General features: G+C 38.8%; 2 protein-coding genes and 1 long non-coding RNA gene across 9 annotated transcripts; 1 reads left to right on the top strand and 2 right to left on the bottom strand.

Moving 5' to 3' along the window:
• Positions 1 to 6,587: 6,587 nt before the first annotated feature.
• On the bottom strand, positions 6,588 to 12,130 carry LOC111854857 (uncharacterized). 4 transcript variants are annotated; one of them, XM_023833319.2, is made up of 3 exons: positions 10,310 to 12,130; positions 8,608 to 9,555; positions 8,292 to 8,501 (listed from the first exon to the last, which is right to left on the bottom strand). In XM_023833319.2, the coding sequence occupies exons 2-3, from the start codon at positions 9,505 to 9,507 to the stop codon at positions 8,427 to 8,429; spliced, it is 975 nt and encodes a 324-aa protein (XP_023689087.1). In that variant the 5' UTR covers positions 9,508 to 9,555; positions 10,310 to 12,130; the 3' UTR covers positions 8,292 to 8,426. The 4 variants fall into 4 exon arrangements, with proteins under 4 accessions (XP_023689084.1, XP_023689083.1, XP_023689085.1 ...); XM_023833316.2 differs by having other exon boundaries at positions 6,588 to 9,555; positions 10,385 to 12,127; XM_023833315.2 differs by having other exon boundaries at positions 6,588 to 9,555; positions 10,310 to 12,127.
• A 508-nt stretch (positions 12,131 to 12,638) lies between these two features.
• On the top strand, positions 12,639 to 18,312 carry LOC111854852 (uncharacterized). 4 transcript variants are annotated; one of them, XM_023833306.2, is made up of 2 exons: positions 12,639 to 12,920; positions 13,962 to 18,312. In XM_023833306.2, exon 2 carries the CDS (start codon positions 14,030 to 14,032, stop codon positions 16,997 to 16,999), a length of 2,970 nt encoding a protein of 989 aa, XP_023689074.1. In that variant the 5' UTR covers positions 12,639 to 12,920; positions 13,962 to 14,029; the 3' UTR covers positions 17,000 to 18,312. The 4 variants fall into 4 exon arrangements, with proteins under 4 accessions (XP_023689074.1, XP_023689073.1, XP_023689076.1 ...); XM_023833305.2 differs by having other exon boundaries at positions 13,969 to 18,312; XM_023833308.2 differs by having other exon boundaries at positions 12,639 to 12,804.
• A 2,266-nt stretch (positions 18,313 to 20,578) lies between these two features.
• LOC140592671 (uncharacterized) lies at positions 20,579 to 22,896 on the bottom strand. The gene is made up of 3 exons (XR_011993057.1): positions 22,404 to 22,896; positions 22,147 to 22,301; positions 20,579 to 21,380 (listed from the first exon to the last, which is right to left on the bottom strand). It is a non-coding gene; the product is annotated as an uncharacterized lncRNA (long non-coding RNA).
• Positions 22,897 to 26,337: the final 3,441 nt, after the last annotated feature.

Raw genomic sequence — 26,337 nt, forward strand, 5'->3', positions numbered from 1 at the left:
AGTTAGCCTTCCTAACATTGTATACTTTTAATTTCGACTTTGCTCTTCGGACACTGAAATTAACCTCAAATTTAACCATGTTATGATCACTACCGTACAATGGGTCTAAAACCTCTAATTTTCCAATCCTATCCTGGTTATTAGAGAAAACAAGATCAAGAAGGGCTTCTCCCCTGGTAGGTGTATTAACAAACTGAGTAAAAAAACAATCCTGTACTAATTCCACCATCTCAAGTTCATTTACAGAAGAGCCAGATACTGTGTCCCACTGTATCCCAGGTAAATTAAAATCACCCATAACCACCACATAATTTTTATTACTCATAATCCTGATATCATCATATAACATTCTGCTTTCCTCTACAGCTACATTAGGTGCTGTATAACAAACCCCGACAATTAGGTCATCTGAATCTTTAGCATCAAGTTTTATCCATACAGCTTCTGAATTTTTATTTTTATCAGTAAGTTCCCTTGCCTGCAAGTTTTCTTTTGCGTATACTGCAACACCACCTCCCTTCTTGCCTATCCGGTCTCTACGGCACAACGTATAACCATCCATATTATATTCATCACCATCATTGTCACTCATCCATGTTTCAGTTATTCCTATAATTAAAGTAAAAGCAGCACACCAGGAAAAATTCCTATAATAGAATGAACATAGACACATTAGACTGTAGTATAATAAACTATAGTATATTTGTGAATTTTAGTTGACTTGCCTTGTCTGAGGCTCTGGCATCATATACCGACCCTGGCCATTTTGCCACAATGTTTGAAATGAAATGTTCAGCAGTACATACCATCTGAAACATTTTAGGAAATGGTAATGACATACATTGATATTGTTGGATGACTACACTTTCACCTCTTATATAAAAATGTGAGGTATTATCAGTACTTACCTGTACATTAATACTGTGATATGATTTGCGGTTTATGCAATCAGGCTCTGTTGGACCTGCTGGAGCCTTTATCCTCATGTGTGTACAGTCAATGGCTCCAATGACGTTAGGAAAGCCTGACAAATTCAGTTACTGATCAGGTAATGATTTATGTGTTGTAAATGACTAGATGTTTAAAGATTCAGCACCATTAATTCCAAAGAAAGTTTCCTTAATGCCAAGAATGCCTCGGTGGCCAGGAAAGGTAATGAATATATTTAAAAAGGACTTTAATGCAACATAAACCTTCCTGATTTCATGGCACACTGTAGCTTTGCTTAAATGTTCAGCATCCCCCACACTGTACAGAAATGAACCACTGGCAAAGTAATGCAAAGCGATACACAAAGACTGTGCAACCGTAAGGGCTTTAGAGTGACGTGTGTTCTTGGAAATATAAGGTTCCAATAACTGACACAAATATGTAATACTGCGTCTACTAAATCTATAGTCCTCGTATAAATAATCCGGAAAATGCAACAGATATATCCTGGGCCGAAGTACTTATGGAACCTGTTGCCTTAAAGCTCTATGAATGAGCCGCGCTCCCTCATCAACTGGATTATGAATAAACGGGCATGCCATGGTTATTCATGTAAAAGCCTTCAATGCACTCCTTGTCATTTTATACTTTCTGAGTAATTACAATCGCCTGCATGTAATCTGTAACAATTTTATATTGGAGGCTTGATGTGTGTGAGAGAGGGAGAGAGAGAGTGAGAGAGGGAGAGAATAGCAGCAGAATTATCCCAGGCCAGCAGAATGTCGTGATGTGTGACATCACATGGCTTGTCCAATCATGTTCATCAAGCTAAGATAAGCTTCACAGCTAACCTGCCACGGAGCAGGCTTGTCCAAGAGCATATGTTGACATAGTAACTAAGCGGAGCTTCAGGTTAGCCTCGTTTGTGGAACCGAATTTGGAAAAATTAAGCCGGGATTGTCGAAATAAGCCTGGCTTTTGAGGTTAGCTCGCTTTGTGGACCAGCCCCCTGAATTGAGCTGCAGTTTGAATTGGTTTTGAAAAATTAAATTTCTTTCGCCTCCATATTATGGAAGGCAAAGAGTGCCAAAATTAAATAAATGAATAAAATATTTAAAATGGGAAATAAAAACATCATTAATTAAATTGTCATGAATTGTTTAAAATGTGAAATAAAAACATTATTTATTAATTTAGTGTCCTATAATTATTTCACTATTTATTTAATTTTGGCACTTTCGGCACATCATGAATTAATTTTTTCTGTCAGTCTGAGCCATCAAACTATCGCTGTTCGGCTCAAGCTGATTGGCAGAACCAGCGTGTTTCTAAAGACACAGCCAACCAGCCTTGCATAGATTGCTGTTAGTCCCTCCAATTTATTTTGATGACTGACAGATTAAATTAATTCACGATGTGCCAAAAGTGCCAAATTTAAATAAACAGTGAAATAATTATATATGGCATCTCTCTATATACATGTATATAATAGAGATAATAAAGTTTACTTTGACTTTGAAATTAATGTTTTTATTTCACATTTTAAATAATTCATGACACATTTCATTAATTGTTTTATTTCACATTTTAAACCACTGCTTAAAATAACATTAAAATGCTTAACGACTGGAATGAGATAGTTACATTAAAGAATATAATTTTAATCTTTCCCCAACCAATTTGCCTAGTTAAATATGTTTTCCCACACTTTGTTTCAAATTAAATCACTAGACATTAAATATTGTTTTAATATACACTCACCTAAAGGATTATTAGGAACACCTGTTCAATTTCTCATTAATGCAATTATCTAATCAACCAATCACATGGCAGTTGCTTCAATGCATTTAGGGGTGTGGTCCTGGTCAAGACAATCTCCAAACTGAATGTCAGAATGGGAAAGAAAGGTGATTTAAGCAATTTTGAGCGTGGCATGGTTGTTGGTGCCAGACGGGCCGGTCTGAGTATTTCACAATCTGCTCAGTTACTGGGATTTTCACGCACAACCATTTCTAGGGTTTACAAAGAATGGTGTGCAAAGGGAAAAACATCCAGTATGCGGCAGTCCTGTGGGCGAAAATGCCTTGTTGATGCTAGAGGTCAGAGGAGAATGGGCTGACTGATTCAAGCTGATAGAAGAGCAACTTTGACTGAAATAACCACTCGTTACAACCGAGGTATGCAGCAAAGCATTTGTGAAGCCACAACACGCACAACCTTGAGGCAGATGGGCTACAACAGCAGAAGACCCCACCGGGTACCACTCATCTCCACTACAAATAGGAAAAAGAGGCTACAATTTGCACGAGCTCACCAAAATTGGACAGTTGAAGACTGGAAAAATGTTGCCTGGTCTGATGAGTCTCGATTTCTGTTGAGACATTCAAATGGTAGAGTCAGAATTTGGCGTAAACAGAATGAGAACATGGATCCATCATGCCTTGTTACCACTGTGCAGGCTGGTGGTGGTGGTGTAATGGTGTGGGGGATGTTTTCTTGGCACACTTTAGGCCCCTTAGTGCCAATTGGGCATCGTTTAAATGCCACGGCCTACCTGAGCATTGTTTCTGACCATGTCCATCCCATTATGACCACCATGTACCCATCCTCTGATGGCTACTTCCAGCAGGATAATGCACCATGTCACAAAGCTCGAATCATTTCAAATTGGTTTCTTGAACATGACAATGAGTTCACTGTACTAAAATGGCCCCCACAGTCAGCAGATTTCAACCCAATAGAGCATCTTTGGGATGTGGTGGAACGGGAGCTTCGTGCCCTGGATGTGCATCCCACAAATCTCCATCAACTGCAAGATGCTATCCTATCAATATGGGCCAACATTTCTAAAGAATGCTTTCAGCACCTTGTTGAATCAATGCCACCTAGAATTAAGGCAGTTCTGAATGCGAAAGGGGGTCAAACACCGTATTAGTATGGTGTTCCTAATAATCCTTTAGGTGAGTGTACATTCACTGGCCACCTTGCTAGTTCTGGGTTAGATCCCCCTTTTGCCTTCAGAACTGTCTTAATTCTTTGTGGTATAGATTCAGAAAGGTGCTTGAAATATTCTGCAGAGACTTCAGTTCATGATGACATGATAGCATCACACACTTGCTGCAGATTTGTCAGTTGCACCTTCATGATGTGAATTGCCCATTCCACCACATATCCCATAGGTGCTCTATTGGATTGAGATCTGTTGACTATGTTGACCATTTCAGTACAGTCAACTCTTTGTTATTTTCAAGAAACCAGCATGAGATCTTATGAGTTTTGCAACATGGTGTATTATTTTGCTGGAAGTAGCCATTAGAAGCTGGGCACACTATGGTCATAAAGGGATGGTCGGCAACAATACTCAGGTAGGTTGTGGCATTTAAACGATGTTGAATTGGTACTACGGGGCCCAGAGTGTGGCAAGAAAATATCCCCCACACCATTACACCATCACCAGCAGCCTGAATTGTTGATACAAGGCAGGATGGATCCATGCTTTCATGTTGCTTATGCCAAATTCTGACCCTACCATCTAAATGTCGCAGCAGAAATCAAGACTCATCTGACCAGGCAATGTCATCCGATCTTCCATTTTCTTGTTTTGGAGAGCCTGTGCCCTCTGTATCCAGTTTCCTGTTCTTAGCTGACAGGAGTGGCACGTGGTGTGGTCTTCTGCTGCAGCAGTAGCCCATCTGCTTCAAGGTTCAACATTTTGTGCATTCAGAGATGCTCTTCTGCATAGCATGGTTGTAATGACTGGTTATTTGAGTTACTGTTGCCTTTCTAACAGCTTGAACCAGTATGGCCATTCTATTCTGATCTCTGCCATCAACAAGGCATTTTCAGATAGAGCACTGCTATGCACTTTTCTGTCCCATTCTCTATAAACCCTACAGATGGTTGTGCATGAAAATTCAAATAGATTAGCAGTTTCTGAAATTCCCATTCCAGCCTGTCTGGCACCAGCAACCATGCCACGTTCAAAGTCACTAAAATTACCTTTCTTCCCCATTCTGGTGTTTGATGTGAACATTAACTGAAGCTCCTAACTTCTATCTGTATGATTTCATACATTGTGCTGCTGACATATGATCAGCTGATTAGATATTTGTTTCAATTCATTGTTCAGTTGCATTCAACATGTGTACCTAGTAAAGTGGCCAATGGGAAAATAAACCACATCTCTGAAATAACTAAAGTTTAATGGCATCCCTTATTGTTTATTCCATATTTAACACAAATCAGACGTTGCTTTTGATGATCAATTTAGTTGAATATTTTATATACTGTAATTTAACAAATGAAAATGGCACAGACAAAAAAGATGGCACTCAATTTTTATATTTTGTGGAACCACCTTTTGCAGCAATCACTGCCAACAAGTGATCTCTGTACTTCACAATGAAACATCTGTATTTGCCAATGGGTAGTTTGGCCCAGTACTCCTGAACAAACTGTTCAAGCTATCACAGGTTGGAAGGGTGGCATTTCCACATTGCAATTTTCAGATCTTTCCATAGATGTTCAATAGGATTAAGATCTGGGCTCATGGAGGGTCATTTAAGAATAGTCCAATGTTTTTTTCCTCAGCCATTCTTGAGTGCTTTTAACTGTATGTTTTGGGTCATTAAACGATTGGATAATGGGTCTTCTTCCATGGAGCCTATTATTGTTCAACATGCGACAGATGGTGGAATCAGAATGTGACATACTTTGACCTTGGAGTTCAGCTTGAATAGTTTTGGTTGGTTTGCTTGGATCTTTTTCTACCCTCCGCACAATCCTTCCGATCAACCTTATGCTTTTTAATAACACTGGCAACTGTGGTCACAGGAACATGAAGCTGTTTGGAGATGGTTTTATGGCTTTTACCTTTAACATGGCTATCTATAGTCTTTCTGCTCTCTTCAGATAGCCCTCTCTCCTTTTCTTTTGCTAGTCCATGTTCAGTGTGGTGCACACAATGATACCAAACAACTCAGTAGCATGTTCTTCCCCTTTAAATAGGCTGAATAGCTGATGAAAAGCTTGAAGGCACCTGTGATACTAAACATTTAGTTTGAAACATGACTAGCATGCAAGGGGTGCTGACAAATCTGTCAATAATATTTTAGCATATATTTGTAAAGTAAACAACAAATCATTTCTTTTCACAATTTTATTGGTTTACTCTGTCACATACTAAAGACATGCAGGTATACATTAGGCAATTGCTTTTAATTCAATCACTTTTCAAGAGAAATTAAGTATTATTTAATGAGCTATAATACCACCAAATTTATCATCTGTTTCTATATAGTTTTATATAAATATACTCCACTTCAGCTAACATTTAAATTAATATGGTTCTTTTTAACTAAAAGAACTAAAGTGATTTTCCAATTATACAAAATATTTTTATGGCTTTCTGATGTGGTGGTGTCTATTTGTTGCAGTATAATACAAATAAATTTTAAATCATCCTACATCATCTCTTCCAAAACTTAGGATAACTATGTACTGAACTAAATAAACAATTATAAATGTTCCCCTCGTTTTTAATTAATCTTGCAACTGGTTAAGCAACATTGACTAAATTCATATGCACGCTCTTGGCATTTCTTCAAAATATCTGATTATTACATAAAAAGTGACAAAAACATTCCCACAAGCAATACTTCGGTTTCTTTCTTCGTCCATCTGCCTTTATTAAAATATTACAGTATATTATGCTTATACATTGCCATATCCATAACATTTACAGGCGTAAAAATGTATCATAAAGGGCCATGTTACAGCCAAATGATGATTCACCTTTACATTTAAAAAATGTGGATCCATTATACAGCTCTAATACAGTCAGATGCAACCAATTTATTGTACACTTAAATCAGCATTATGACAGATATCTAATTCCTCAATATACTTTCTCACAACATGTGCTTTGTAAGGACATTATGAAAGCTATGCATGCCACAGCCTTTGTTAATGCTTTGGTTTTAAAGGGTCATTCTAAAATGCTGAGGTTGCAGTTCACATACAAATTTAACAATGGGAGCATATGTAAATGTTAATATCAGCTCAGTGAGAAAGGCAATTTGAAATAAATCATTTTACCTTACTGGAAAAGAGAGAATTCAGTACTGGCAAAAATGTTAGTCAACATAAGAGAAAAAATGTGACCAACATCAAATTGTAGTCCCATCAAAACATATAAACTAAAACAGGAAACTGTTGAACTTGTTTAATAGTGCACCATATTTGAAATTGCTATTGAAAAATCCATTTTGCTTTGCAAAATTATTTAAACAAAGGTAATAGACTTTGAAAATAGAATGTTAAAACTTCATAGATGATTTGTAGTATTCAGATGAGCTAATTTTACAAATGCATGTACAGATTCTAATTTCTAAGAATAAATACCATAGGGATTCTATTACTTCTGCAAGGGACTGTATTTCACCAACTCCTTGGTCCAGCATGTTATTGAATGTAGAATGTGAATAATAGAAAACCATGTACACCTGCAGAATTTTAAACACTGAATTTGAATTTCAGAGATGTCAAGTTACAGGGCATCACCATTGCAACTGCATCAGATTTTCATTCTTATTTGAATTACTTAGTATGCAAAAATGTTCACTTAACATTTGTGCATCATTAGTCTTGGGTATTCTTAAAGTATTCAGTTTCAGTACACTTAAAAGTAACAAAAAAGTACATTTAGTACAACACTTGCCAGTTTTGAAATATCTATTACTTCCTAGTGAGCAGGTACTGGTATTCTCTAGTTACATGCTTTACCTTTACACCAACAGGACTTTTAATAGGTTAGTAAAAGACCATCTAACTAAGGAGTTAATATGCAGTAGAAAAAAGCCTTAGTCAATAACAGCTAAGCCAACAAGCTAGTCATTCAAGATGGACATTGTGTAACCATTTTACACTACAGTTCCTTCATTGCATGATCCTGGTGAGCATCTGTCTTCCTTAAAGATACAGAAATAAAACATGAAAATCACTTAATTTTGAATATTATGGGATAATTAATGACAGGTCCAGTAAAGATCTGCAATGCGAAAGTTAAAAATACTCTGAAACGGATTTAAACAGATCCAGATTTTTACTAGTGTAAATAAAAATGCATTACGTTTGACTTGTATGAAATCTTTTTTAAATGGAGAACTTTCTGTAAATGTATATTTAAAAAAAAAAATCAAGACTACTTAATGCAGTCTTTCACAGACAATAGCAGAAAAGGATGAACTGGTTAATCAATAAACTGTAAAAACATAAAATGGAATTTAGTCAAAACTTAAAACATATTCATTGAACTGTCTACAAAATACTACTTATGTTTTTCTGTGCCTGTTTTCCCCGTGGGGTCTTCTGATCAGACTTCACAATTCTGCTTCCCTTTGTCACTTTTGCTTTTTTGGGCACGGCCACCTTCCGTCCAGCATCCCCCTTCTTGCCAACACTTTCCTCCACTACGGAGACTCCCTGTGTTGTCTTCTTCACCGTCTGGCAGGGTGCGCTTGAACGTTCATTGGCAAGCATTGGGCTCCCTTCATCATCATCTTCCTTTTGGTCTGAAACAGTTGTGTCAGTACTGGTTATTATATGTTGAGATCTGGTTGGACTTCTGTGCTGGCTGACAGCAGAAAAGCTCCCCCCTGCCTCAAAAGTTTTCGTCACCTCTGTCTTTCTATCCCTCCTTTCTCTTTTGTTGAGCGAAGGAGCTGGAGGAGGTTCTTGTGTAGACTCTTTGCCACTAGAACGACGAGAGCGCTTAGTACCAGGTGGGCTTCCCATGTCTTGCTCTGCTTTCCTCTCAGGTTTAGTGGAGGACAGAACTTCTTCCTTGCTAGTTTTGGCCTTGCTAGAGTTTGATGGTCGACCTCTCTTACGAGAAAGATTACTGACAGGTAAGGCAGGTGGCTCGTCGGCACTACATAATTGTCTGGTCTTGCAGAAATGTGCACCTTTATTTGATTTTGTCTTGCGAGGCCGACCTCTGCCTTTCGGCTCTGCAGGAGAGGATGGCACTGGGGGCTCCACGCGAGGGTAAATGCGCGGTCGTCCTAACGGCTTCCATACCCTGGGCCCCTTTGGTTTGTTTTTCATTTTTCTCCTCTTCTCCTCCCCTTCTGGTGAGAGTGGTGTTTTTCTTGGCCTCCCCCTTCTTCTAATAGAATTACTGGAGACACCTTGTTTACTCTCTGACCCAGGACCTGGGAGCAATCCTAAATCTTTGTTCACCTTGGAAGGTCTACCTCTTTTCCGAACTATTCCTGATGTTTTAATAGGAACTGGGTCTTTGTTAATTTTTGGAGGCCGACCTTGCTTCCGTGGAGTTCTGGGGGTTGACTCTTTACCCACCTTAAGGGTTTGATCTTGATTTTGGTCAAGAGATTTTACTGAAGGAGGAGGGCCTGCCTCTTTCCGTGGCCTCCCACGCTTTCCTGCATTAACTTGTTTAGGCTTCATGTGAACAGGTCCTGATGGTCTGCCCCGGCCCCGCTTGGGGGTCTGGGGAATTTCATGGGGCAGAGTCACCTGTACTTCTTCCACAACATGTTTAATTGGTTGCTCCATTGCGGAACGTCTCTGAACCTACTGCTTGCTGGATTTCTTTCTGGCAGTCTATGAATACAAGTATTTTTGGTTAAAATGCATAAATACACATGTATATTTTCTAGTCAACATATGATAAATTTTGGTATAATTTTGAAAAACGTTTTCCCATCTGTTTTTAATCTTGGACTTATTTTATTTCACACATTATATTATTCCAACATTTCTTGCAATGACATGCACCTTTGCAGGTTTTGTACATTCATTAACCACAAATGCACGTTGCATATATCAACCAGACTGTATGAGAACAGTCTTTTTTTTAATCTGTGTATGTATGAACTGTATATATGCAAGTCACTGACAACTGGAGACAAATTCCCTGTGTGTGAATATATATTTTAAACACATTTAGTATCTATGTTTTAAAAACACGATCACACTCTAATAATTTCTAACCACCAACCAGTCACTGTAATGCTTCACCTTTTCAAACAGAACATAAATAGATGATCAACTTTGTTATCTCCGTGGCGGGCTAACTGTCCAAATCGCTGTTAAAAAATACGCCACAAGTATTTATTTCTATCCAAAGAACTAACACAGACATAAAAACAAACTAAATTTAACACCATAGGTAAACATAAAATACGACAGGGGGCGGAGAACCTTCCTCGAAAGACTTTCACCAGGCGTTTTTACATGTACGTCTAATGGTGATCAACGTAAAAAAAAAAAAAAAAAAAAAAACAAACAAAAAAAAAAAAAACAAAGATATCCACGTACAACATACGCTTACTGTACCTGCTCGCACATCGCCTACCTTAAAAGGATGTAGGAACAGTCATAAACGGTTTTCAGGTTATTTGTTAGGTGTTCAAGAAACAGTTCCTCTTACCGATCTTGTAGTCTTTGTTTATATTTGAATTTGCAACCGCTTCCAGGGCTGACGGGAAGCTAGCTACAAAATTTAAAGTGGACGTTAATGAATCGATCATGCGCAGTGTCTCCAGAGCTGTGCGTAAACAAATAGGCTCTTTGCACATAACGCGGTGACGTCATATCCGCATGCGCGAAATACGATTGACTTGCTTCCTGTTTGAGGAACTATCAGCGCAAGGAATGAATAACTTGTGTTTCACAAGTTATAAAAACAATACCACCAACACTGTTGATCGCTAAGTGCACAATATCTTCAAGATATAATCGAGTTTTAAGTGTCAACACACTCATATGGGCAATTCAGCAAATCCAATTGACCGCAGCATGGTTTTGGATTGGCCAGGAAACCGGAGTGCAGGTGTTCCGGGCAATTCAGTTTCCCTATGTTTCCCCTGTCGCGCGCTGATTTGTACACGGTTTCGCTGTTGTTTTCATGTCTTTTTAAGAAGCTCTTGAGGTAAACAAGCCATATATTTTAAAACATCACATGCCTTTTCGCTGTTATTTTCATGTCTTTTTAAGAAGCCATACATTTTAAAACATCACATGCCTTTTCGATGTTTTTCGTTTTTATAAAATAAAAGTATTTAATTCGCTGGATAGAGATATTTCTTGATGAAAACGGTATAGTATTGCTTATATAAGACTATATTATGCGTGACGATCTACTGTATTCACATGTAATAATGTACCCGAGTGATTTTCAGACATCTCACATACATATTTGCCTAAATATTAGGAGAAACATTATTCCCTGATAGACAGGGGAAATTGCCCGGAACACCGGCACAAACCTCACTACGACACAGGAACAAACGAACTACATACACATGGAACCTTGACTTGAACAGAGGTCCTACAGGTGTGAGGCAATAGCTGTAACCACTGCACCACCACGTCCATATGCAGTTTCATTAAAACAAACACATAACTAACTAAAACCAGCAAAAAATAATTAAAACAGGAAGATTTTTTTCTTAACATACTTATGCTAACATTTCACATAATTTATTGTTACATTTTACAATAGTTATCAATGCACGTTTCATATTATTTACTGCAACATTTCACGATGTATTTCTGCGCAAATGTAATAAAGTTTGAACAATCGCTCAGTAGAAATGGGTTCATCACATGAAAACAGTAATCACGGTCCCATTTGAACATACAATGAACGTGGCCATAGTTTTCAAATGTAACACAAATCTGAACAGTTACATTGAACAGTTGAACTCGAACTCTGACAAATCACCAGTGCTGCCCTACTTTTATATTATGAGGTTTGTCGTGCTTCTTCTTTAATCTGAAGCAAAAATCCCATACAGCAACCTCTCCTGTTGCCACGATTCTGTTTGACACTAAGAATAGCAAACATAGATTAACACAATATGCTAAGCACATATTGAACATATTAAGTTAGACATTCTCCACTAGAATGACTGCGGATATTCATAGATACTTCATTAGCACATGCATACACTATTACTTTCCGGGATTAAAGTTTATTAGCGTAAGCTATAGCTAACTCCAGCTACAAAGTTGAAAGAATAAAGACTCCCCTTCGTATCCGTGGATGTAAGATCTTAAAGCCCTTCCCTAATATACTCGTTGGTGTTTTGGAGAAGGATTTACAAAGGCGATGTACGAACGCGGAAACTGACGACCAAGAGCCCATTTGGAGTACAGCAGGCGTTCGTCCACGGAGCCGCGCGATGACGTCAAACGCGTCATAAACGCTAGTACGCGTGCGAAGAAGTCTGAACCACCCTTTATTCACTGTGTGGCATGGCTTAAAGGCTGGTTCACACTTCTCGCTAGCGTCAACTTTAAATATCAACATGGAAGCTTTTGACGAGCGTTGGGGTAGTTTGCAAACCCTACAGAATATTTACAAGGTGACAAAACTCATGCGTAAATGTGTGTGTGTGCGCAGACTTGTCTCGAACTGAAAATCTCACGCCATCCAGCTGACCAAAGTTAGCAACCCTATTCTTAATAAAAACATAAATACAACACGTTGTGCGCATGTGCAAAGTACGTGGATTGACCGGAGGAATATGAACGTTTCCGTGTCCGAATATGCAGAGTGGATGCGCGAGTCTTGCACTTGTGCGGAGTAGTATGAACCAGCCTTTATAATGACGAAATGTACGCTACATCCTGTACACGGACCGAAAGCGCACGTGGAAAGGTCAATAGTCCTCCCACCAGTAGGGGGTGTGTTGTGCTTCCGTGGGAAAAGGATGCACGAGCAATTCCCTAAGTTCATGCAGAACTGCAGTTTATACCCGGTTATATTCTTAGAAGGGTTCTTTGGATCCACTACCAATTCAGTCGAAAAAGAAACACCAGCAGCTCTTCTTAAACGTAGTTAACGTACGTTGCTTTTCTTCTTCTTGTTGTCCCTCCTGTGGATTCATCGTTCAAATACCATTGTAGTAGATTTAAAGCGGAACGCATCAGACTTGCATAAAGACTACTAATAAGAAAAGGTTGGTCATTTAAAAATCGTGGTTGAATATAAAAAGTTATTGTTTATTATTAAGGTCGTTGATGTTGCAATTTAAATGAATTTGAACGAAGTACCTCGATATATTACAGAAAGATATGATCGCTAGCCAGCTAGCATAACGAAGGCTGTGCAATATCGCTTGTTGACGAAAGGCAGAGATTTATACAGATAAACCATTAAATGTTTCGTTTTCTCATTAAGTAATTTTAGCATGTTAATGAGACCCAATACCTTCCATAGAGGCATGCGGGATTCTCTGAAAATACACTATACCTTTTTCGTTTTGTAGTTACATGTATTTGCATTCATTCATATATGCAATATAATTGTCTTGACCTGCGCATTTCAACAGAATTTAATATGGTTAGTTTATATTTTATCACGTCTGGCATTTAATGTACGTAATATTGTCATGTTATAAAGGTAGGGCGTGACTATATTGGGGTTTTGAAGGCGGCGTATTAGCACCCTGTGCTGTGGTGTCACTCACGTGATTCCCGATTCTGCTTCTAGCTTGTATCATGCTATACATTAATGCAATAATATTAAGAAAATGATCATAAAGCAGTGCATTGCCTAAATCGGTAATATTTTGGTTCCACAATGAGTAAGATTTCCAGTACAATAACATGTAGCTAGGTGAAAAAAATGTGCATGAATTGTTCAGAGCCTGTTTTTCTCCAAGTGTCCTGTGATGGACTGGCACTCTGTCCAGGATGTTTTATATTCTTTTTGCCCTGTGCATCCTAGGATAGGCTATATACTCACTTTGATCCTTTGCAAGATAAGTGGTTATTGAAGATGGACGTGATAAAATATAAACTGACCATATTAAATTCTGTTGAATAACAAAGTATTAGATGGTTTATATAACAAGCTTGACATATTGCTCTGTTAAGTTAAATGTGTTGGTGAACAATATATAAAAAAATTGTGTTGAGATCTATGTAACTAGTTTTTAATACTTCCTGGTTAAAGCTAACATGTTAATGTTTTTCTCTGTTGATCTTTAATTGTGGAGTTTATAGGGAGAGATTGAATCCCACCGCACATCAGGTTCCCCAGAGTCTGTATTTCTGATCTCTTCAGATGCTGGGAATTCATGAAACTGGAGATAATGGCTCTCTGCCGTCAAGGACATATCGCTGTATGGCATGTTCAGCCACCTTTCCGGGACTGTCCTCTTTACTCGTGCACCAGGCATCTCATGCAAATAACACCAACTCACCTGATGGGAATCAAGCACCACCTGCTCTCCAAGTTTCCTGCAACAATTGTAGAAGCATGTTTTCCAACAAGGATCTTTTGGACAAGCATCATTGCAGTGCCCCGCCTATCTCTGCCTCTTCCTCCATTTACATCTGTGGGTGTGGGAATAAGTTCCAAGATTTCAATGTCATGCTTGAACATAAACAGTTACACAAAACACAGATGGATGTACAGGAGCCCCTGGCAATAAAGGAGGAGAAAGCAGTAGGAGAGAGCGTAAACAGCCCCAGCCATTCAGACCCTATGCATGCATCTTGTAGTGAGAGCTTTAATCTTACTTCTCATTCCATTCTATCCTCACATGTCCATCCACCTAGCCCCCAAATCTCACAGTCAGCCACTGAAGACTCTGAAGTAAGCAATAAGGAGATTTTTAGTCATGCTCCCTCACCTGTTGCAGAGTTAAACAACATGCCTTCTGTAAAGCAAGTTGCACGCATTCCTGTTTCCAACTCACCTGAATTACTTTTGGCACCAACCATTACAGCTCTAAAAGATGACTTAACACACAGAAGTGTTGCAGATGTGACTTCTGTCTCAGACTCAGTCAGTCCCATTCATAGTGATGCGGTGCTGCAAAATGATCAACAGGATGTAAAACCACTAAAGAAAATGCTGGTGTCTGCTTTCATGGAAAGATTGCCACCAGCCCAGGCAGCCTTGAGTGCTAACAAAGAAGAAATACCAAAACCAGTGGGAACACCATCAGTGACAGCCTCTGAATCTATAGAGGGATCATCAATTAGTCAGTTACGAAGATTACTATGTAAATCTGGGACTAAAAAGAAGCAGCAATTGGCTGGTAATACTGTTAGTTTGACTAAGGTTTTTCTACCTGTGGTGGCACTTGAGACGCGTCGAAAGTTAGTTGGGGTCAGTGAAAATGGCCAAGAAGGTAGACATCAGTGTGGACTCTGCCGGAGGATTTTCCATGACATAGATAGTCTCATATTTCATCATGCTACACACAAGAAAGAAAAAATTAGGGGCTGTCGTCATTGCAAACGACTTCTCATTAGCAAAACCTGTATGCAGATCCACCATCTATGTGAACCGGAGCCTACAGGGATTCTGCAGGATCCATTCTCTGTAGGTGATGTAATGCCCCTCTCTTCAGGAAATGTGGCAGTTCATGGCCAAAAAGGCACCATGGAGAGCAATTCTGAGAAACAGCTGCAGAAAAGGCTTTTTTCATGTCACATGTGCCAACATAGTTACACACGCCTGTATAATCTAAAAAAGCACAAATGTCATTTGTTTTCCCATCAGCATGTGGATAACAGTCTCCCAAAGGACAAAGTCCATATGGCGAAAGGAAATGTAAGAATAGACATTGAAAATGTGGTTGGAATAGGAGAGTCGCCCATGCAAAAGAATGTTTCTGTAGGCACTGAAGCCACTAGTCTAATCAAAACGGAGATGACTGAGTCTAACTCTTCAAGAGGCCCAGAGGTTTCTCTCGGCATGCTTGCAAAGAACCCAGGAATAAACTTAGATATCTGGCCAGGCTCACCTAAAAGTTTCATGCCGTTTACTTCAAAATCAGTTAGACACAACTCAGCAGAACTGCAAGAAACAAAGTTGGAAGGCTGGGCTGCTTCCACACAGGAGTATTCAGTTTCAAAGCATATGAGACAAGTTGAAACAGAAGGCGAGGTGAAAAATATAGAGGCAGAGGAAGAGAAAAGACGCTGGACTATGCCAATTGATGAATCGGACATTGATGTTCTAGTTGAGGCAGAACACAGTAATAATAAAGAGGAGTTTGTTTTCCGGAAGCCTGGTCTAGGAGATGGTCTTCCATTCACATCCAGTCAGCTGAATCATCCAATCCAGACATCTGAAGTTGACCAAAGTCATTTGCCCAGCAGAGGAATGCTGCAACATATTCAGAACCCACTGTCAATAAAAGCCAAGTCACATCTGGAAATCAAGAAAAGGTTTGAATGTCTCGGTTGTGGGAAGAGCTTCAGCCGCAGATATGTTCTCAATCTACATAAGAAGAAATGTATTCCGATAAACAGAAGTACAGAAGATATTGACAGTCACAGTGATCAAAATACTGGAAAATCCAAGAGAATAATTTTGCCAAGTCATCATCAAGGATCATTCCAGGAACCAACAAACCAGGAAAGGATGTTGATCCTCACACCATCTTTGGGGGTTCAGGTCAATAGAACAGGTGATAATCTTTCTTCGGGAGACTCTTGGGGAATTATGTCATTACCAGCAGTTTTGCCAAGAAAAGTGACTTGTGAATGTGGATCAGTTTTCACTAGCTCTCGTCAGCTGTTTGAGCACCTTCAGATGCATGCCCAAGAGTCTTACATTTGTCCTACATGCGGGAAGAACCTCCACTCTTGGATGAGTTATGAGGCCCACCTCCACACACACAAACGCTCAGTTTGTCCAAAGTGTCAGCAGTCTTTCAGCCAGCACAGCTCATTGGTCCGGCACCTGAATAAGAATCGATGCAAGGCTGATGGTATCATGGGGAATAAATTTCTATGCCCCAGCTGTGGTGTGGAATTTCTCACTTGTTCCAGGCTTAAGCTCCACATGCACTACTGTGCATCCAAGCCTTCCAGCAAACCAGTCGTCTGTCCAGTATGCACACACAGCTTCAGTAGTAACAAGGAGCTCCAGAAACATTTAATCACCCACAGTCACACCCAGGCTTTTCGGTGCCACATCTGCCAGCGCAGCTACCCTAGCCTGAAGTCTCTTAAGAATCACAAAAGAAAGGTTCACCGATTGATGTTTACCAAGAATTCAGGAGGGGCTGTATAATAAAATAAGTTAGGAGTGGTTCATCTGGAGGTTTCAGACTACAAACAAGAAAATATCAAGTTCATTCAAGCTGTGATGAATCTGTACTTTTGACTCAGTAGTGACTTGTAAATGGTGGCTGCATACTGCCGACAGAATCAATGTTGTTTTACCAATATGATGATGCATGAGCAGTGGTTGCACAGTTCAAACGACATCCAGACAAAACAAAATCAAACATTGGTGAAAACAATATTATTACTTAAATACTTAAAATGTCAATGCCACCTGGTCTTGTTATAACCCTAGAGGGCACAGAATGTTTTTGATGCAGCAAACCCACATACAGAGTACAAATAACTGTGTTATGGCAAGTACATTAATCATTTTAATAAAGGAGATGATTTCTCTTTTAATATAGAAGTTGCTGTCTTCATTAACAAAAATTGGTCTAATACTACCAGCACAGACAGGAAAGCCAGCAACTTACACAACACACGGTTACACAGTAACTAAATGTGCATTCCACTGCAAACATTATAGGGTTTAATTTTACTTTAGATGATTTATGTATATGGTTCTGCAAAGCATGCTGGAAACTGCATAATTAAAACTGTTGTCTAACCCTGCGCTCCCACATTATGTCAGCCGATCGTGGACAGTGGGTGAGATCAGAACAAATAAAAATGTTTGCCTATTGATAAAATGACATTCATTCTGTCAATTTAATTTGAAGTTTGTGGCCACCTTAATGCTGTGAAGCTAGCATGTAGTTGTGAACCTATACCATTCTTTAACATTTTTCAGTGAAATTGAAATTGCATGTCTTGACTTAACTAGTTCAGCAATCACATTTTACATCGTAATGATGAATTTAAAATATATAGGTGCTTTTTTTGTACTCATGGAAATTGTACAGTTTCAGGAATACTGATATGTGAAAATTCTGAAATTCATTAATTACTAGTGCTTCATTTATATTCATTCCAGTTAATCCATAAATAGTGCCACTGCTTAACTAGGATTTAGGGTTTAAATCTAGATGCAAATTCTGTAAATTCATATAGTTATGTGATATTTGTCTCATGTTTGTATAGCTTTAGCCTAGGTGTTTGCTACCATACATTTAATTTTTCAGTTTTTTTGTTGTCTTCAGCCATAAATGAAAAAGTACATCTCATATTACTTGGCATCTCTATAGGAGATTAATAAACATTGTGCTTTTATTTCTTTTTTGAGCTGGATTTTAAATGTTCATTGGGTAATTTCAGTGTAATTTTCTTTGTCATTGTGATTTTGCCTCTCTTGTTGCAAATTAAACGTAATCAACCATCCTTTAAGTACATTGTGTTACATATTTCACAGTAGTAAGTATCCTAAAATATGGAAGAATGTAACACAACCGTTGGAGCACTATCGTTAGTAATTGGGCAGCAGAAATTGAAAGTTTTAAAAGAACCATTATGCTAGACAACCTCCCATGGAAAACAGGAAAATATGTGTTAGTGGTTTGTGTTTGATTAAAATGTAAAATCCCCAGTGTATCAGGAAGACCAACAGGTTAATGACTAAAGTTGTATCAAGTGCTGTAATTAATCATGAAATCGAGATTCAGTTTGTCCCAATTTTTGTATCAATTTATGAATTTACCATTTAACACCAGCCATAGAATTAAATGTTTTATTTTTACATTTTTTCAACGTGTTGATAAACACAATTTTAATGCAGCCTATGCTAAGTGCACTGCAATGAAAAAGTCTACTAAATCACTGAAGTGTCTACTACTGTTTTGAAGGTATAAATTAAATGTTCATTCTATATGTTTTTTTTCCCCCCATATTTGCTGTTTTAAGAATAGTAATGTGTGCTTACAAAGAAATGCATAGTTTTTGCAACTGGGAGATGAAGTGTTCAACAGCCTTAAACTAAATTTGGGTTTTATATTTCAGTAGTTCCGTTATTTGAGTGTTACATATCAGGGTATAATGGTAATATTGTGATGCACTGAATGGTGACACTGGTATCATGATGAGTATTGTATCATGGGCTATTTGGCAATACCCAACCATATTGATGACCTATACAAGAATTTGTAGCATCAAGTTGACTGCATTGGTGAAATATTTCACATGCATTCTTAATGCATTGCTCATCAGAATAATGATATGAGAATCTTAATCAAAAGCTAAAGTTATCTACCGAATTTTTTTCTGCCCCACTCCCATTGTTCACTTCCTTATAATGGCATACCTCTATTTTCTGACTTTTTAACAGCACCATATACAGTACCTACCTTAACTATAATAGGTAATTCTCATGAAAGTTCAGTTTAATTGCTTTGAAATACATGAATCAAGGTATAATACACAAGGATATGGTGTGTAGCATTCCCCTCCAGAAAGACTTAATTGGTGGTTATTTAAAAGAAATTACAAGAAAACGAAACCAACGTAAGAGCTTGTCCCTTTAGCGGAGGGTGCTTAAATCATTTACATGAACTTAAACTGCCAAAAGAAAAACACGTTCTCTGCTTAGCTTAGCTTGCATGTTGTACGATGGCGATATTCCGATAACTGGAATTTCGGAAGTCCCTCACAAGACAAAAGTTCCCACCACCCACATGGGAAGCAAAAAATACATAAGCCTTAATGTATACAAAATATACATAGAACACAAATGTATATAAATATACACAATACACAAATCTATACACAGTGGTACCTTTGAACTTGAACTTAATCCATTCAGAACTCGGGTTCGAGTCCTTAAAAGTTCGAGTCCTGATCGAATTTGCCCCATAAGAAATAATGGAAAGCCAATTAATTGGTTTCTGGCCCCAAAAAATTACACCTAAATATGGTTTTTATTTAGCATTTAAACACAATATGAACAGGATAAAACAAGAAGAGCATATACTAAGCCACAGGTATCAGGAGCCCTGCACATTTTTGGGTTTCCGCTCGTTTAACACACCTGATTCAACTTCTTGAATCACCCCTGTACTAAGCACATTTATCAAAACAGTGATTTGTAAAGTAAGAAAACAAATGCTGTGCGTAACATTTTTTACCGTTAGTTCCCCCTGAGAGACATTTCCCCGCGTTCTTAGGTCGGCGTTCACGGTTCGACTTCTGAGATTCAGATCGAGTTCTTGGTATTTTTTTTTTCGAACTTGTTGATTTGACTTTTAAGAAATTCGAGTTCTAATGAGTTTGAGTACTGAGGTACCACTGTAATCTGTAATATCAGTTTGCTTCATTTTAAACCTTGGGGTTATTTACATAGTTCATATAAAAAGTGTACGTACACCCCTGTTAAAATGATGCAAAAAAAGTGAGACCACAATAAATAATTTCAAAACAGCTCTCACCTTTATTGTGACCTATGACATGTCTGTGTAGGTTCTCAGCTGTCCAGGACATGGTAATCTTAAGGGTTTGAATCAAACATCATTTCACCTCTCATCCGAAAGGCTTCTTCAGTTCAGAACTTGTGTCTATACTGTGGGGTGTGTGTATGTGTTGTTGATTGTGTCAACACTTCAGTGACTTCAGTAACATCAAATAATGAATTACATTTTTCTGATTAATTAATGATAGACACAAAGAACAAATAAAATTAAAAAATGAAGTTGTTCTCGATCACACCTTTATTTAAAAAAAAAAACAGAACAGCACCTTTCTGTTGAAGGCATTACTACATCACTATGACTAGTAAGCAAGCCGTGAGTCTCAAATTGCATACTTCAGTACTTAAACATTCTATTTTGAGTGTGTGTTCATTTATGCACTCAAGTTCAAGTACTTGCATTGATACTCACAGTGGAGTCTATCCAAACCAGAAGCCCTGGATGACAAGATGTTCAGCGACTGCTAAAGGAGAGGAACACTGCCTTCAAGTTAGGAGATAGGGCCCTCTACAGTGTGGCACGAACTAATCTGAGGAGAGGCATCATAATGGCTAAGAGGTATTACAGGAGGAGGATTGAGGAGCACCTGGACAGTAATAACTATAATTAGGCAGGGAGTCCATCAGATAAACTACAGGACCAGTCATGGAGCTGCTGAAGGTGATGCCTCAATAGCAGAGGAGCTGAACCACTTCTTTGCACGGTTTGAGGTGGAATTACCAGAGGCAGCTGTTACATATACATCTGCAGCCCACAACATGAGGTAAGATGCTCGCTCCAGGCTGTCCCAGGAAGGCAGCAGGTTTTGATGGCATTCCTGGACATGTGCTGAGGAACATCAAGCACAGGTCATCAAGTATGATCTGATCCTCAAAAATCAAAGCAAAACACCGTACATTTGCGTCTGTCTCCATGGTGGCAACATCATCCTCAATGACAGTTAAAATCCCTATCTGGACTCTGAGTAGTGCCGCCATTCACATCCACAGTATCCTGCAGGGCAATAACACATCAAACAAATACCACTTAGGATAAAAGAAACTTGGCAAGTTCCAACAGTCAACATGTTCAGGGATGTCCTCCCACCACAATGCTGGAACCAATTTGAGTACAAAGTTTAAAAAAAAGTCTCTATGATCATTACAGTTAAGAAAGTGAGTGATTATTTGTCATTGTGAATACAGCACAGCACAGCACAATGCGCACCACAACGAAATGTGAGCTCTGCATTTGACCCATCCGTGAATAAGCAGTTTATCAATAACCAAAGGGGTTGGCTTACTGAAACCACAATACCGCCTATATTTTAACTTCATAACTATTCAAGTACAACTGTGTTACATATCAGGCAAGATTTGAAGAAGGTATCTGTGTTCTCCCTGAACAACAATGGTCGGCCTTGCAGGGCTGCTGTTTTCCTGTGCAACATCACATTGGTTGTCTGGAACATGCAGCAAAGCAGTGAACAAATATCTTCAGGAATGGAACATTCAGATTTAGTCTTACGCATGTGTGATTTTGTATTTGTAAGTGAGGTAATGTTAGGGCTGTACACAAAATATTGAGTATACATTCAGGATACATTTCACTGCATGCTGTACTTGTATAGCCATGCATGTGACAAATAAAGCATCTTGAATTGAGAGTTTTTTCCTCAGGAGAGCAAATTCAAGTGTGTAACACTAATAATTAGCAAGAAATAAAGCAAAGTAGCATTTAGAAACATTGTCAAAATAGAGACCCAATGTTAGATATTTACCTTGTTATCCATTTTGTCCAGAAGAATCTTCAGTTCCTCTCCAAATGATCTATTTTGAAATCTGTACAGTTTAATGATCTTTGGTGCATACTCATCCAGTGAAGAGAAGAATGTCTGCTTGAGAGGAACTCCAGTGAGTATATAAAACTGTTGACCTATTACAGAGCACATACAGTATTTGGGCACATTCAAATCATATGAAGGTAAAATGCTTCAAAATGAACGTATGCCAAACCTTTTCAAATCTATGCACTTACTTGCTCTTCCATAAATAACGCCAGCCACTGTATCATAATGTCAGCCACTAGGGGTGCTTCCTCCACGATCTCTTTCCTTCGTAAGGCAAAAGTCAGTTCCATTTTAGAATGAATGAGTGCAAGGTTGTTATGTCTCTTTCATTTCTTCCTGCAAAAAAGCTTTTTCATTTTGCAGAGTTACATCAGTCTGCCCAGCTGGAATGTCAGGGAGGACGTTCACTTCACACCTTCTTCAAACGATTCTTGCAGTCTCCCCCAGTTCTTTTCCGATTAACACAAACTTCACTGCAACGTGCTGCTCCTAGTTTGTGGCGGTAATTTCCAACTTTATAGTAGATGTGTCAAGGTTCCAGGCGGCTCGGGCACGGGAGCGAGGCATCAGGCACAAAAAGGGGTGGACGACCCACTAGCGGCTCCAGGAACAGAAGGGGGTTATTAAAAAAAAAAAAACAGAAAACACTAGAAACGCAACAAAACCAAAAGGAAGAAGAAGAAGAAGAACAACAAGAACAAGAACAAGAAGAACAACAAGAACAAGAACAAGAACAAGAACAAGAACAAGAACAACAACAAGAACAACAACAAGAACAACAAGAACAAGAACAACAACAAGAACAAGAACAACAAGAACAACAAGAACAACAAGAAGAACAACAACAACAACAACAACAACAACAACAACAACAACAACAACAACAACAACAACAACAACAACAACTACTACTACTACTACTACTACTACTACTACTACTACTACTACTACTACTACTACTACTACTACAATGAACCACTGAAGAACTACACAGAAGCAGGAACTAAAATACTAAAGGGGTAACGAGACTAACACAGGACAGGTGAGACTAATTAACAAAGACCAGGGAAACAGGGCACAGGTGAAACTAATAAACTCAAAGGAACTAAAAACAGGGAAACTAAGAACAAACCAAGGACACAGGGAAACAGAAACCCACACTAGGGAATTAAAACAGGTAAAGACACAAGCAGGGGCACAAGGAACAAAACCAAAACCAACTACAAAATCAGACACGAGAACTAAAGAAACTCAAATGAAACACTAGGGAGCAAAACACAAAAACAGAGGAGGCAGGATTCAAACACAGGACAGAAGGGTACACAGACAACCACATGCTCAACACATTGAGCCACATGACCAGACAGGTAACAGGGGAGAACAAAGACTAACATAAAGAACGGGATGACCAACAATGCCTGCTGGCCAAACGGGGAAGGGACACGGTAGGACCACAGCAGGGGCTGACCCTGACATGATGCTTGTGGTCCAGCTATCATAACTCGTACCTATGCTTGAGTCCTTCAGACAGGGATGCTTACTGACTAATGCAGAAGCCACAAACTCTAACTGTTTCTTTGTTGGATATGCTTTATAAGAAAAAATAGACTGAGCAATGGAATTTAAGATGTCTGTTTTCATATCCCTAGTAACATCAAGCAGTGTCCCATGTTCTCTGAACATCTCATTCCCTTTAGGAAGTCTCAATTCCACATCATATGAAAATGTAGGTATAGGGAAAGGAGAAGGCCACTGCTCTGAATTTTCATGTTGTCTAAGAGGAACACTAACTGAACTGGGGTTTGAGCTGGATGATGAAGAGGATGCCATATTGGCAGTGTCCAGGGACGATATGGAGACATCATCTGACTCCTCAGATACCTTGGTGATGATTTTCAATACAGCTCTATCTGGCGGGAGCTCAGATATGTCAGTCAGATTACATAATTCATTACCAAATTCTGGATCCTCAAACTGAATGACAAAGTCCTGCACAAGTTGGAGCCTGTCCTGCAGAATCTTTTTCAAGTGATTGACTGAGTTGAGGGCTTCAGTGACATTGAGTCTTCTGATGTTATCAGGACCCAGCACAACACAAAACAACATACTCTGTGAGAACAAAATGACAGATACAATTATGTTGAAGCCAATGCTCTACAATTAACCCAAAATATAACAAATCACAATAACTATGAACAGCACTAGGTTAGATCTTGACTGTTCCACCAAATATTCAACAAATATTGTTCAAGTATTATTAGAGACAATGCAGAAGAAACCTCTTTAAAGAGATCATAGCCTTTCCCTGAACTGTGTATGAGAACAGAGGGTGAGGATCATTAAGGTCCTCTGGTTCAAGAATTTCAGTTGTGCACATTTCAGACACCTCATAGCACCTGTAGTGTTCAACATACTACGAGACAAGCTTTCTACAAATGAAAGACACTGTATTACCATTCACATGTATTCTGAGAATTCTGAAGAACTCTGGCAACCCACTGAGTTCTCCAGAGGATAAAATCATACCCTCACTATAGTGAATGCCATTCAGATGCACATCTGAAGTGAGGCTCACGACTCCGCTGTAAGGATATTTCTGTAGCACTGCAGTCTTTTGTTGCACATCTAGTGTGCATGTTGTGACGTGTTTTATCTTCTGCACATATAGAACAGGAGGAAAGAGACTTGGGCCATCATGAGCTGGTGTTTAGTCGCCAAGGTGAGGAGAATATTTTTAAAATTGTGCACATCACTTACAACCCTTTTGAAGTAGCTCGCATGGTCCATAGTTCGATCAATGGGCCAAAGCACTGAATCAAGTAAGCATAGTGCTCAATATAGTGATGCTTTGGTTTGAATTTGAAGTCTAGGAATGTTTCTTTAATTAACTGCCTGTGATCAAGAATTTTTCTCTGCAAACAGGCTAGAGATGCAGATGAGAACTCTGATGAACCAACCAGCTCAACTATCTCTTTCAGGTCCATTAAAATCTCCCACGATGGCTTCTGCTCTGGTACATAGCTACCAATCATTAATGGCAAAAGACGAAGCAATGCCCAGTTTTCGTGTCCGTTTCCACCTATGGTTTTCTTTGCAAAGCTAGACTGAGCAATGACCTTGGGTCGGTTCACCTTATCTGAGTACTTGTAAGGGAAGGACTTGATACACTTATTAAGAATATCAAGTGTGAAGTATCCCTTTCTAATAGGCTCCTTCAAGCAAACAGACAACTCATAAGGTACAACTCCCTCAAAGAGGTCATGTAACAGATCCGGTGGAAACCCTGTTACTGGATGGAAGTAGGATAGGTGTTTTGCAAGGACACACTCTTTTTTCACACCCAGCTTACTGCCAAGTTGATCATTATCTCTCAGCTCTTCTATGATGGTATTGTGCTGTTCAACAGTTCTTAGTGGAAAAGAACCGGCATCCCTATTCTGTATTTCATCTTTACAGGCTAGACAAAATCTACAGATATTTTCTATCTGAAAGCTTTCTTGGAAGCCAGCAAGGCTGTGGGCACCAAGATTGTCAGCACATACACAATATACAGTTCCCTTGAGGTTAGAATTGAGATGTTTGACAAACACACCTTGCTATTCAAGAAAACCTATGTCTTTCACCAGTGGATTAAAAAATGTGTCATATCCAAATCTCTTCACATCACAGCTTTTCCCAAGCAAGGCAAGTTGTATTGATGTAAGTGTGGAGTGGAACATTGCTAGCAAATTCAGTAGTACCCAATACACAGCCGTTATTTTATGAACCTTCTGCGATGTTGTGAAATTTGTCTATGTGCGCGAGATAAATGTGACTTCAATGCACCTGGAGTTCTGTAAGTGCAAACACACTCAGGACAGAGACAAGGTAATGACCAAAAGCATCCTCGATAGTGACACAACCTGTAGTGGTTCAGTAGTACATCAGGAGATGGATTCTCAAATTTGCACAGTTTGCATTGCATTCCAAACCTGAAAGCACACCATTTAAAATGAGAAATTCTTACACTCAATTCGTCCAAAAGTAACGTATAGCCTACCACTGCTTCAATAATCATAAAGACATATCTTTGTAAAAATATTTTTTTTTTAGGTCTTATTTTATAGGTCTAATATTTTAGGT

Source organism: Paramormyrops kingsleyae, chromosome 9 (genome assembly GCF_048594095.1).
Source record: "Paramormyrops kingsleyae isolate MSU_618 chromosome 9, PKINGS_0.4, whole genome shotgun sequence".
NCBI lineage: Eukaryota > Metazoa > Chordata > Actinopteri > Osteoglossiformes > Mormyridae > Paramormyrops > Paramormyrops kingsleyae.

Excerpts from the sequence above, each read along its gene's own strand:
- LOC111854857 (XM_023833316.2), bottom strand. The coding sequence starts at position 9,507 with ATGGAGCAACCAATTAAACATGTTGTGGAAGAAGTACAGGTGACTCTG.
- LOC111854852 (XM_023833306.2), top strand. The coding sequence starts at position 14,030 with ATGCTGGGAATTCATGAAACTGGAGATAATGGCTCTCTGCCGTCAAGG.